The sequence below is a fragment of the Maylandia zebra genome, linkage group LG8, assembly GCF_041146795.1.
Source record: "Maylandia zebra isolate NMK-2024a linkage group LG8, Mzebra_GT3a, whole genome shotgun sequence".
Lineage (NCBI taxonomy): Eukaryota > Metazoa > Chordata > Actinopteri > Cichliformes > Cichlidae > Maylandia > Maylandia zebra.
The window spans coordinates 30801378-30814390 of NC_135174.1; the positions used below are offsets into that span (position 1 = coordinate 30801378).

The 13013-nt window shown below is 46.9% G+C and overlaps 1 protein-coding gene across 3 annotated transcripts in view; it reads right to left on the reverse strand.

The window, feature by feature from the left end:
- Positions 1-13013, reverse strand: part of ankfn1a (ankyrin repeat and fibronectin type III domain containing 1a) — a 99671-nt gene that overhangs the window by 74790 nt on the left and 11868 nt on the right. For all 3 annotated transcript variants that reach the window (XM_076887808.1, XM_076887809.1, XM_076887807.1), the window contains exon 6: positions 1554-1591. In XM_076887808.1, the coding sequence (XP_076743923.1) occupies positions 1554-1591 (38 nt within the window). The remainder of the gene's footprint in view (positions 1-1553; positions 1592-13013) is intronic.

The window sequence follows — 13013 nt, forward strand, 5'->3', positions numbered from 1 at the left end:
GACACACAGACACACAGACACAGACACAGACACACACACACACACAGACACACACACACACACACACAGACACACACACACTGACACACACACAGACACAGAGCGCGCTCAGATTGTCACTCTGTGAACACAAAGCTCGAGCGGCTCGCTGCAGGCCGAAGGCTTCATGAACTCTATGTTAGTTTCTGAAGTTCTGCAGCTGCGACCTCTGACGCTTGAACAAAGCTGTGAAAGAAGAAAACCAAAATGCAGCTTCAGAGAGGTCCTGAAAAAAGAGTCAGCAGGTCCAGTTCCTCCTGCACAGGTGTGTTTGTGGGCAGCTGGGATTCCAGTGTTTCAGCTTTTGCAAAAATCTGTAGAGAAATGCGACTTTTCTTCTTCTCGTCACGATGCATCGCGCGTGTCCTCCACAGAGGTTCGGTGAAAGACGAGCCCACATCACAACACGTCCACGGTCCCTTTCAGTTAGAGACCCACCGGTGAAAGAAAGACACTCAGATCCTGTATCAGTGAAAGCTGTGAAAGGTGTTCAGACAGAAAGCTTCACATGTATTTGTTTGGAGTTCAGAGATGTTCTAAATCTGACGATGTAACAACGGCATTTGTGGTTTGAGAGAAGGTCCTTTGAGCTTTCTCGGTCCTGATGACCTCGCGCTTCTGTGGCCATGAAACATCCATCCAAGCAGAGAAAGAGAGGTCGCATGAATCAGCACGAATTATCCTACTGGGAAGCACACCTCCACATGCAGAACACCAAACCTGAGCTGAAACAAGCCCTAACAAAGGTGTTTTTAATGTTTCGACTCACCTGTGGAGGTGGCAGCAGGAGTCCACCGTACAAAGCACACACCAGGTTTGAATCTGGCTGACCTCTGCCTTCGACGTCGTCTCCTGACATGGCATCCGTCAGCAGGTGGGGGCACCAATCATGCCCCCCCCCCCGGCTCACACTGGTGAACTCTTTGTTGACTGCAGAGGTGAAGAAGAGCTTCCTTTGAAGCCACCTCTGCAGTCTTGACTTTGCACTCACTACCCACAGCTGGTGGTCTCGGGTGGAGGTGTGAATAGCCAGCATCATATGCATGAAGAAGATCTCTGGAGAGAAGATCCAGAAACCACAACCCGGAAGCTTCTGTGTCCACAATGATGATGAAGGGAGTGCAGCTATGGCGACGCCCTGCACCCTCTGGCTCTGTTTTATCACATCTTTAACTTCAGAGTTAAACTCTGAGGCGACGAGTTAAACCGACAGAAGCCTGGAGGAATATTTGCTGTTGTTCCAAAGTTACTCCAAACCTGCGAGCTCGCTCCCAATTCAAAGAACAGCAACACTGTTTGCTCTAAAATATCTCTTCTATTAACTTTGAGAGTGAAAGTGGAAAGCAATAAGCACGGTGACATAATCGGGTTTCTCAGCTCGATCCCTCGGATGAATTCAGGAGGTCGCACCTCCTGTTTTATTAAATCAGGACTTATTACACAGGAAATGATTCAGGCGAGCAGCGAAGAGGAAACAAACGCGGGATGTTGGGAATATTTCAGAGAGCACTCACTTTTTCCTGGTGTCGTACCTCCCCGAGGTTCCCGGGCTCTGCGGAGGACACAGAGGAGAAAATGACCAATTTCTATGCAGGACCATGCAGAGCAGTGACACATATTAAAGCACCTCTATTCCACTTCAGCGCCACGTTTCTGCAGAGGAAATCGCATTAATGCGTTCCCCTCTGCAGACGCAGCAGCGTCTCAGCACTGCAGCACTCGTCCACTCTCCCCGCTCACTCTTTTTATTCCACTTTATTCATCGCTTACCACAGCGACATCACAGATCTCAGGTGAAACAGAAGCAGGTGCAACTGTGAGAAAGTACCCGCCTCCTCCCTGATCTCCTGCTGTTCTGCATATTTGTCTCACTGACATGTTTCAGATCATCAAACTCAGAGAAAACCAGAGTTTTTTTAAACGATGATGTCATTCATCGAGGGAAACCATCCACCTGTCAGCTGTCCTCAAACCTACAGCCTGCTGTCTGTGACCACGTCACTGTGGACGAGCTTTGGTCACCATTGGAGGGTTTCCAGCCTGAACAGGTTAAGGTTTCTCGGCCACTTCACAGCCTTTGTTTTGGTCTTCTGAGCCAATCAGAGGTGGGCTTGCTGCTGTGTTTCTGATTATTGTCCTGCTGCATAACCCCAGTGCCCCTGAGCCTCTGTAACTTCGGGATTTTTGGGTCAAGCAGCTGCAGACCATCACACCACCATGTCTGACTGTGATGGTGGTGCAGATGTAAGAGGACTCAAACACTCCAGGAAGTCATCCACAGAAGATTTCCCAAAGAGAATATATGAAAGGACTAACACGGTGCAGAGGATGTGAGGAGGAAACAGACATTTTATTTAAATAGCAAACCACAATGGAGGGAGGGAAACGAAGAGGAGCTGGCTTCTGTTTCCACTGTAATCGTGTTGATCTGTGTTACACACTCCACCTAACAACAAATAAGCTAAAAATCTTCCAGCCAACATTAAAAAAAGTCTCTAATGTAAAGTTAAGTCTTTTGTGTGATTTGGTGCAATAAATAAATAAATGAATAATCCAAAAAGTAGTTGTATTAATACTGAAACAAGAAAAGGAGCTAAAATATTCCCTCCAAACATAATGTATGAATTCAAAAAGTCGGCGCCCATCGTCGATCGTTGGACTGACGAATGTCGGTTGGAAACATGTTACGCTTACAGCCTTAAGCAGGAGGCTCCATTCTCATGGTTAGGAGCAGCCAGGTTACCCCACTCAGGACGACAACGCCGGTGCATTACTTACCACACCCACCAGAGGTCGTTTCAAACGTTTCTACACGCTTCGAAGCCTCCAGGTCGGCATTATTGGTCAGATGATGTCATTAAAATGCTTCGCAAGGCTCCAACAGCACAACCGCAAACCAGAGGGCCAGTTCAGGTGAAGCCACAGGCCACGCCCAGGGATGGGAATCGTTAGTCTGCCTATTGATCCTGCTTATCAGCTAATCAGCTGATTTCAGTTCACGTGTCAGAGGAAATGGCGACGCAGTCTGGAGCATATAAGCACATTTTTGGTAAAGTTCAAGCTGCATCTAGGACAGAAACACGAGCATTGTGCTGCTAACACTTCGCTTCTTTGCAACTTGCACATACAGCATGCTAACGCTAAGCTAGCCAAGAACCCAGAGTGAGCAGAGCGAATGGCGACCCCCGCGGCCGGAGCCTGAACTAAAAAACAGGAACAAGCAGATGATGAGGCAGAATTTTTAAAGCAGAATCACCGTGACGATCGAGTTTCTGTGCTGGTTTTCATGTTTGCTTTGAGTTACTAAGACATACTGTAGATCTGAGAGACGTGTGTCCTCATCAGTAGGGATGGGTATCGATAAGATTTTCACGATTCCGATTCCATTTTTATCGATTCTTTTTAAAAAGGAGAACACTAAGGTCGATTAGCTTAGAACTTTGTTTTATATCTTCTCTTTGAACAAGATAGAAATTTAGGAGTAACATGGCCTTACAAACCCAACAGTGAGATCTTAAGAGATCCAGCCTGCGGCTCTTCAATGGGGTGTCACAGGGTCCCCGGGAAAAAACATTGTAAATGTAAAATAATAAAATAAATATTCTTCTGTAGCAATAACAAAGTTTAACATAAATTATTCAGTAGCAATTACACAAGAATATCCAGTAATGTCCCTGCCTACAATTAAACACATTCACTTACTGAAAATCATCTGCTGTGGCAAACGGGTGCAAGCCTTTGACCACAAACTGAGTCTCTGCTCGGTGACATTCGTCTATCCTGGCCTGAAAGGAGACGCTGCCGGCAGACTGCAGCGACAACTGCCAGCATCTGAGCCAGACTCTGTCTGTCTCATCATGGTCACTAAACACACAGTAATGGCAGGTTTTGTAATAAGGCAGATCGCGCTAACATAATATGCACTGTTAGTTGATTATTTACCTGCCGCATTAACGGGAGAGGACGTGCAAACGTTAGCGCTGCTGCTGGGTTGAGATTCACGAGTCTGGAGCGAATTAAAAACATGACATTCATTTAAGGTTATCGCGTGTTTGTGAGCAAATGCTTTTGCATATTCGTAGTGTTTCCTCCCGTAAATGAAGTATCTACTTTGCAAGTATTGCAAGTTGCCCTGTTGTCATCCGTTCTAGTAAAGTATGACCAAACTTTTGAGCGTTTGAGCCGCTTAGGCGCCATGTTTCCTGCCAGGTAAATGACGCTCCGCAACGTAGTGACGTCATTCGGGGCGACTGGAATCGATAAGGGAATCGTTTGCAAACATGGCAAACGATTCCAAGGAAATGAAACAGTAGGAACCGGTTCTCAACAAGAACCGGGTTTCGATACCCATCCCTACTCGTCAGGGAGTCGTGTTGGCGTGGAGCCTCAGGTTTATATTAAATGGTGATTATGAGACAGCGTGTTCGAGCTATATTACAGAGTAGGGCTGAACGATATATCGCATTTGCGATAATATCGCGACATGATCAAGTGCAATTTTCTAACCGCAAAGGCTGCGATTATACTCTGGACATGTCCAAATTCATGGGCTGCATCCTCCTGAGGCCGCATTTGTAGACCGATTACGTCACAGCGACGCGCCGAAGGCTGTCCAAATTACTACCATATCCCAGAATTCATAGCGCGGCCCAGCCAAACTCCAGTTTCCAGCAATGGCGGCCGCTACTAAGTTTTAAAATTACTCATACTAATCTTTCAGGGTCACAAAATAAACTTTTAACATATTTTCAGGCGAGAAAGTAGTTGTGTAAACATCAAATATCTGCTCGGTTTATCAAGATATCCCATATTTGCAAAAGTGCTTCGACGTTTTCAGAGGCGTCTGCTACCCACCAGCTCGACAGCTAGCCGGGAGCTCGAGGGTTACTGATGCGGCCGAGAACGGCACAACTCCCGGCACATCATTTTCAGATCACCGCGGAGTTTCGCTGCTCGGGTTAAACGTGATATATAAGTCACTTAGACAACCTAAAAATGTTATTGTTGGGCTTTTTTCAGTGTTTTGTTTGTTCGTGAGTAAATCGGTTTGGCTGAGATTAAAGTTATTAGATTAGATAAAATAAAACTTTATTAATCCCCCGGGTGGGTTCCTCCTTGGTTTTCACACAGCTGACTAAACGTCAAACAGAAAACTTATTAAACAGAAGTATGAGACAGTCGAGAATTTACACCAGTGTCTGGTTATATTTTAGATAGCAAGAAGCAGACGGCCGAGTTTATTAAACTCCACCGAGACAGCGGTGACGCTAATCAGAACTAGACCGTCCAATTTCACGCCTTTAAACTTTAAAGGCGTGTTTGTGTGTGTGTTTATACAATTGCTATTATGTTTGCACTTTATGTGTAATGTTACTGACTGCAGAGATCAGTAAGATGTGTGTATTTTTTATTTATTAGTTTTATTTATTTAATATTATTTTTTAATTGAATGACTGTCTAGTAGTTCACAGATGTCGAAAAACTGAGTGTGGTAAAGCCACTGATTTTGTTTATGTATATTTCTGCAATCTGCACATTGTACTGACTTTCATTTTAATGTTTACACCAGGGTTCCTTGTCAGCACTTTATGCTCAGATGTTTGTAAGCTAAAAATAAACTATTGTGTATGTTCAAATATACTGTTGTGATTGAAGAAGTTAAATAAAAATGTCAGTCATCAATTCATGCATCACCTCATGTCATCATAACAGAGGTCTGTCTTCCAGGAAAGAACAGTTTAAAATTAATGTAATATAGTATTGGCCATACTATAAGATGTATTGCTTGTCTTTGTTTAATAATACAGAAGACAAAGACCTTAAAAAATAATCGCATATCGCATCGCAATCGCAATATTGGGGCAAAAAATCGCAATTAGATTATTTTCCATAATCGTTCAGCCCTATTACAGAGTAACATCAAAGCAACTTCACGAGTACAGCAAATGACCTTTTCTCAGGAGTAATGAAGTAACATACTGCATTACTTTAAAGTTCTGTGTATTCTGTGTAATAGATTACTTTTTTGAGTAATCACAACAAAGAAGGTAATACGTCAAGCACGCATAAACGTTTGACCCACAGCGTCAGTCATTTCTTTATTGCTGCGTAGCGCATAGCGCCTCTGCAGGACACCAGAGGAACTGCAGGTTTTGGTGCTTTCTTATATTCGTGATGTTGTAAAAACTTTTAAACACTCGGTCACGTGTCACGTCGCGTCAGATGCGCTTAGACGTGAGCATAAAATAAATCTGAGGTGCTTCTGAGTTGCTGTGTAATCACCGGTGTCACCTGTTTAAACATCAGCAGTCCCTGCCTGCTCCCCTCTGGGGGAAATAAACAGTGTTTGCTGAGTCTTTCCATGCATGAAGGATGCTGGATGCAGGAGGAGGAGGAGGAGGAGGAGGAGGAGGTGGTCGGTTTGATTCAGGGTGAAAGTATTCAGTTGCCTTGACGACCGGAGAGGACGCTGCGAGGGAAAATTGCTATCTGTACACAGTGCTTCGGCTCTCTGAGACGCTGGAAGGCCTGAAGATGCTCATACAATGCGGCGCCCGGCGGGGCTCCACCCCCGACACGCTGAAAGTCGTATTTTTCTCCTCAGTTCAGTCAGACCGACGCTCCGTCCTCAGAACTACACAGAACAGCGGTGCAGAACTGTTGGAGAGGGGGTGCTTTTAACAGTGTTTAATGTTCCTGCACTTCTCTGTGCCAGCATGAACCCAACCCCCACCCATCCTCTAAACCCCCACCTGCAGGAATAAACCTTAAACCTGGCCGCTCAATATTCACACTAACAGCTGCTTCGTGTTTCGTGAAACCAGCAGCTCTGAGAAAAACCAGCATCTGAAGCTCTTTCAGGTATTTCCTGACAGCGAGTTCACGCCCATGAGCGGCTCGGCAGTGGCGTGTCGGGGTAATGGGCGTGACCCGCCCTTCATCGGGTTCAGTGCTGCTCTGAAAGCGTCCATCACTGTCTGTGATTTCTCGGCACGCCTCGTTCCTGCAGAAAGGTGCTCATTACTTCAGACGCTCTTCCTCTGATTCGACGAGGGCGTCCTGGAGGCTTTGTTCTCGCCGCCTGTAAGACGAGGTCATCGCTGAGAGTCACAGGCAGAAGAAAGACTTGCTGAGTGTTTCCGGTGTGATCGCCGAAACAAACCCGAGGTCTGAGCTGACTCCGGCTGTTTCGAGTCAGCTGAAGGACTTTGGCGATGCAGCGGCAAGCGCGACTCTGAAGTCTGAACAAAAGCAGGCCAGCAGCTTCATCTCTTTGTTCGTGTCGGCGTTCGCCACAGACTTCACCGGCCTCTGAGTTTAATTGGTCACCTTCACCTCCTTTTCTCTGAATCGGCCCATTTCCTGTGAGGACTTCCTGTCAGAGGACGGCCTCATTGACACAAAGCTCAGGACACGTGCACCTGCACGATCAATAATCATGGATGACCTAATTAATGTGCAGAGCAGCACAATATGAATACGTTCTTTTTCAGGATCAGATTTCTGAGGAGGTCAGGTGTGTCGTTACAAGCATCAGCACGGTTTAGCAGAGCCTCTCAAAGTCGGCCTCTGATTGGCTGGGGTAGAGTGATGGTGTCCCTGTGGAAAGGTGAAGAAAGGTTCCTGTCCAGGTGTGTGCCTTTAAAGCCCTTCAGATCCTGGCAGAGGTGCTCAGAGAACAAAGAGGCGGTGGGTCTCAGACCTCGAGCCTTCATCACTTCCTCCTTCACTCTGCTGGTATTTCTCTGAATGTCAACACGCCCAGCCGGCCCGTCTTTGTTCGCGCTTTAATGTCACAGGAAGTTGTAGCGCAAAGAGTTGGGGGTGAGGGACGCAGCCCAGACTTTACTTTCAATTAATGCCGCCGGCTCTGACCTTTTTGCTGGTGTTCACTTATAATTTTACCTTCTTTTGTTTTTCTCTGTCTGTGAAAGCAGAGTTCGTCTTCCTGTTCAGCTCAGTGCGTCAGAAACATGAAGCTTCACGGAGACCGGACCGTTTAAAAACACTCAAATCTTCTGTGTTTGTGTTAAAGACAAAACGTTGTGCTAAACTTTCATGTAACACCAGTTTCAACCACAAGATGGAGCAGCGCTTTAATTGCCACACTTTCTTTTTCATAGTGGCGACATGAAAATAAAAGGTTAAGGTTATGCAGCTGCTCTCTCTGCTCTCTCTGTCGGGCGATCGTGGCTCAAGAGTTGGGAGTTCGCCTTGTAATCGGAAGGTTGCTGGTTCGAGCCCTGGGTCAGACAATCTTGGCCATTGTGTCCTTGGGCAAGACACTTCACCCGTTGCCTACTGGTGGTGGTCAGAGGGCCCGGTGGCGCCAGTGTCCGGCAGCCTCACCTCTGTCAGTGCGCCCCAGGGTGGCTGTGGCTACAATGTAGCTGCCATCACCAGTGTGTGAATGTGTGCGTGAATGGGTGGATGACTGGATATGTAAAGCGCTTTGGGGTCCTTAGGGACTAGTAAAGCGCTATATAAATACAGGCCATTTACCATCTCTGCCTGCAGAGGGCGTGTTTCAGGAGTTCCGCTAACGTCCACCAGGGAGCAGCAGTCAGCCTGCATTATTAGCAGTGGAGTGGATGACATCATGAAGGCTATCTTTTAGCTGCAGTCTGTTTTTTTGCTGCATGATAGAAACAGTCTTAAAAACAGCTGAGTCTGCTTCTTGGAGAGTTTGACTTCAGCAGACAAAAAGAGCTGCTTGCATCTGTCACTGATAACGCTCACATGCTTTTATCTTTACAGTACTTTATCAGCTGTGAGGCCTCATCTACCTCACTCTGAGTGTAAGCGCAGGAGGAGAGCCTCTCTGGGCTGATGCTGAACATCTGTATCGATACCCAGCTCGATCTGCAGTGATCAGACCTGAAGGGACCTCACTGACTCAGCCTGCCTGTTAAGCGTCACCGCTAATTTGAACTAACCTCCTGTTCTCCTGTACGCTCGCCACGCGGCGGGTGGACGGCGCTGACTGCAGACGGCCGAGCCCCTCCCGCTCCTGCTTCTCTTTTCTAATGTGAACAAGGCTTTCTGTGTAGCCGGCCTGTTGGCCTCTCCTCGGGCTAATTAGCCCTCCAATGCCGGCATTCATGGCCGGGCGGGGAGCCCGCAGACGGGGGAGGCTGAGGCCCCCCTCCTGGCAGAGCCCACCCGCTGGGTGACTGACAGGCTGACTGCCGTGGTCACACATGTCATGCAGCACGGCGGTCCGGCAATCAGGTGAGATTCAGCCGCAAGCTGCTGCTCACAGAGAGGCGGCGCCATCAGACCCCACATTAAACTTTATGAGCTCCACCACAGCCAGTGTGAAGAAAGGTCAGAGTTCAGCAGCGTGAGCTGTGAGGTCATTGATCCAAAGTTAGTGAACAATCATCAAAACTATCTACCACCACCAGCACGACCTCCCACTGCGCGCTGCCTGCACGCTGTCCCACTCCCAGCAAACAGTGAGGAACGTGTCATGAAGTCCACTTTTACTTTAATGTTGTGACATGTTCTGTGTCCAACACGAGACACGGATGCCACAGCGAGCAGTGAGGCCTCTCAGGATGACCTTTGACCTCTTCCAACCTGATTTTTTTATGCTTGAAATGTAATTCCACAACACTAATGTAACTACACTATTGTACTTCATCACACTGTGTAACATGACCTGAATGGATTTATTACACATATAGCAGATACTAACACACTGCAATGTAATTAAAATAATTATACTTGAAGATAATTTTTTCAGTATGTTAGTAATTATTAAACTTTATACTTAAAAGTATTTATAACTGTAACTACGCTATATTTAAAAAATACCTATTTATTACATTTTTAATTAAACTACATTTGATCATATTACATTATAATACATGTTGTTTATAGTGTTAATTACACCGGTGTACGTCAGTCACGATGTAACCACACAGCAACATTTATGTTTACACTTTGTTACAATGTAAAGGTGCAAAGTTTAAAGGTACAAGTGAATGAATAACTACACTGTAATTAAACTGTTATTAATTAATGTATTTAGACTGTAAACAATTGCAGAATCCTTTTCTTCGTCTTCTAGCTGCTTCCTTTAGGGGGCGCCACACTGGACCATCTGCTCCACCTCCTCCTGTCCCAGCAGCCCTCTGCACGTCCTTCACTACATCCATGAACCTCTGAGGTTTTCCACAAAAGTAAATCTTTAAACGTGTGAACCGTCTCGCCACAGAGCGCCGCCGAGGTGACGTCATGAGCTCAATCAGCTGATCAGCAGAAAACTGCTGGGGGATTCCCATGATGCACTGGGTGCTTCTTCTTCACTTCCTATGTGTTAATAGACCTCTCTGCACTGAATCATACCTGCTTATCCTGTCTTCCTTCTCTCACCCCAACCAATCGCAGATGGCCCCGCCCCTCTCTTAGCCTGGTTCTGCTGGAGGTTTCTTCCTGTTAAAAGGGAGTTTTTCCTTCCCACTGTCGCCAACGTGCTGCTCATAGGGGGTCATATGATTGTTGTATGTAGTATTGTAGGGTCGACCTTACGACATAAAGCACTTCGAGGCGACTGCTGTGATTTGGTTTATAAATAATTTGAATTTCTTCTTCTTATGTTTGAAGTCGGAGCGTCACAGAGCCAAAGTCTCATCGACTTTAATGTTTTGGGTCATGCCTGACGACTGCAGAGCATTTCTCTGGACCCTCATCATCATCACCACAGGTGTACACGTACTGGGAGGTGTACTGGGGGATGTGGTTACATTAATGGTGAGGAGTGAAGCTGTGGTTTGCGCGCAGCCTCAGCATGCAGCGGGTTAATGCGGCGCTGTCATGAGGGGAAGGCAGCACTCCAGCGCTCCGCAGCCTGTTTGTTTAAGGATCAGCAGTAATAAGACGTCAGGCTGAATTTATGGAGCTAAGATTTTGCGGTAGGTGATTCATGGAGGATTTGGAGCGGAGCAGCAGCTGATATGATTAGTCCCGCGGGAGCACGGACGCTCAATACAGCACTGTGTGAGTGTTTGTGTACAAAGACGCCGAGCGGGCCACAGAAAAATGTCAGAGTAAACAGGAGGCGTGCACAGAGCCCGCCTGTGTGCACGCCTCAGCCCACATCACCCCATCGCGGAGTCGAGGATGCCGAACGCGCTGCTGCTGACTGAACGTGTCACACAAATAAAAGTCCTGCAAACACTTTAATGAAGTTACTGTTCCCTAAAAGTTCCCTACAGTGGGGCAAAAGCACCAACCCTCTGCTGATTGGCTGTTTAAACTTGGCGGTTGCTCACTCAAAACAATCAGATAAATGAATCCATACACAGGAAATCTCTCCGCGAATGAGGGTCGTCCATCACTGTTTTACCTTGGATCAGCTGACCACAGCCTGCTGCGTGCAGCGACCAGCAGATGCTGCTCCAATCCGCCGCTCTTTACCCCAAAACAACTGTTTCCTGATGATGTTCATGTTAGAGTCATGAAGGAGCAGGAAGCAGGGGGAGGAGTTTAGAGCAGGCAGGTGTTCATTAACTGGTCTGAGGGGCGGGGACCTGGAATGAGAGTCGACGAATTAGGTGTCGCTAAAACTCAGGATTTAGATGGCTCGTCTGGGAAATCTTCCTCCTGGGGCTCAGGTACGATGGGGGGTCTGAGTACCTGCCCTGCGTACTCAGCAGGGTGAATCATCGCTTCCTGCAGCAGCTGCAGTCACATTAAACAGGCCCAGCGGATGAGGAGGGCGCCCCCTGCTGGTGCTCAGGAGGAGAGGCCTGTTACTACTGATGGTTAAAACAGAACGTGACATGAAGCTCACACAGAGGCGGGAAACACGGATGTATGGAAGCTCATCGCAGCCCGTGATGAGTTTGTGTTACATGAGAATTCAGTTATTTAAATTTTGAGTCAAATTATTCTGTTTTAATGTTAATAATTATACATTTTTATCAAAACTGGGACTAAAACAAAACCAACTGAAATTAATTTTTCAATGTTTTTATAAATTAAGAATTTCAACTTGATTTTTAAATAATCATTTTGACTTTTTTAGTTTGTGTTTTCTAAAATTTTGCCTTTTAGTCTTTTTTTACCTGAAACTCTGATTTAATGTCAGAATCTTTGATTTTCTCTAGAAAATGTTCTAAGTTTTAAAGTAACGCGGTGTTCCTGTAAAAGCCGCTGAGCCGGAACAAACAGACTTTGGAGTGACATCACAGCGTCGCGCTGTCGGGGTCACGATTCCCAGAAAGCTGCCGTTTAACGGCTGAACGCTGGAGCGGGATGTGTTTATGGTGCAGGTGGAGGTGGGGAGGCGTCCCCGCCCCGCGCGCAAACAAAGGCGCCGTTTCCCCGGGTTTATGACGGGAGCGCTGCTGAGTCACCGGGATGTTTCTGTGCCGTCAGCCGGACGCTGACGCAGACACGACGGAGCGGACGGAGGAGGAACCGCCAGCTGCTCTGCTCACAGCGAGACATCGCTCCGTCAGTCAGAGTTATCACTAATCTGGCTGCTGATTGGACAAAAACACAAAACAGTTTGTTGGCTGAGAGAGAAAAAGAGAGAGCGAGCGGAGACGAATGCAGGACAGCGTTTCAGCGACAGAGTAACAAACCTCGTCAGCTGAAGCTCAAACACGAGGACGTCTTTATGTTTCTGCCTTTAAGGCTGTTTAGGCCACACTGAGGTGACGAAACCGACCTAACATCAGAATTAGTCCTGAGATTAAAGAAAAGCTCAAAATGATCTATCAATGGATCCATCCCCAGCGCGGCTCCCAGAGCAAGTGTGGACGCTCACGCTGATGATGGTGACGATGATGGAGGCGGATCCTTTTCCTCTTGTTTCCTGATGTGTGTGTTTCATGATTTCAGCTCATGATGTTTCTCCTGCAGTTCCTCTAACGCCCACCAGACCAGAGGCTCCAGAGTGCGAAGCATCGCTGCTATGTTCAGGAAATAGACTGGTCCTGTGTTTCACGTTTTCTCTCCTC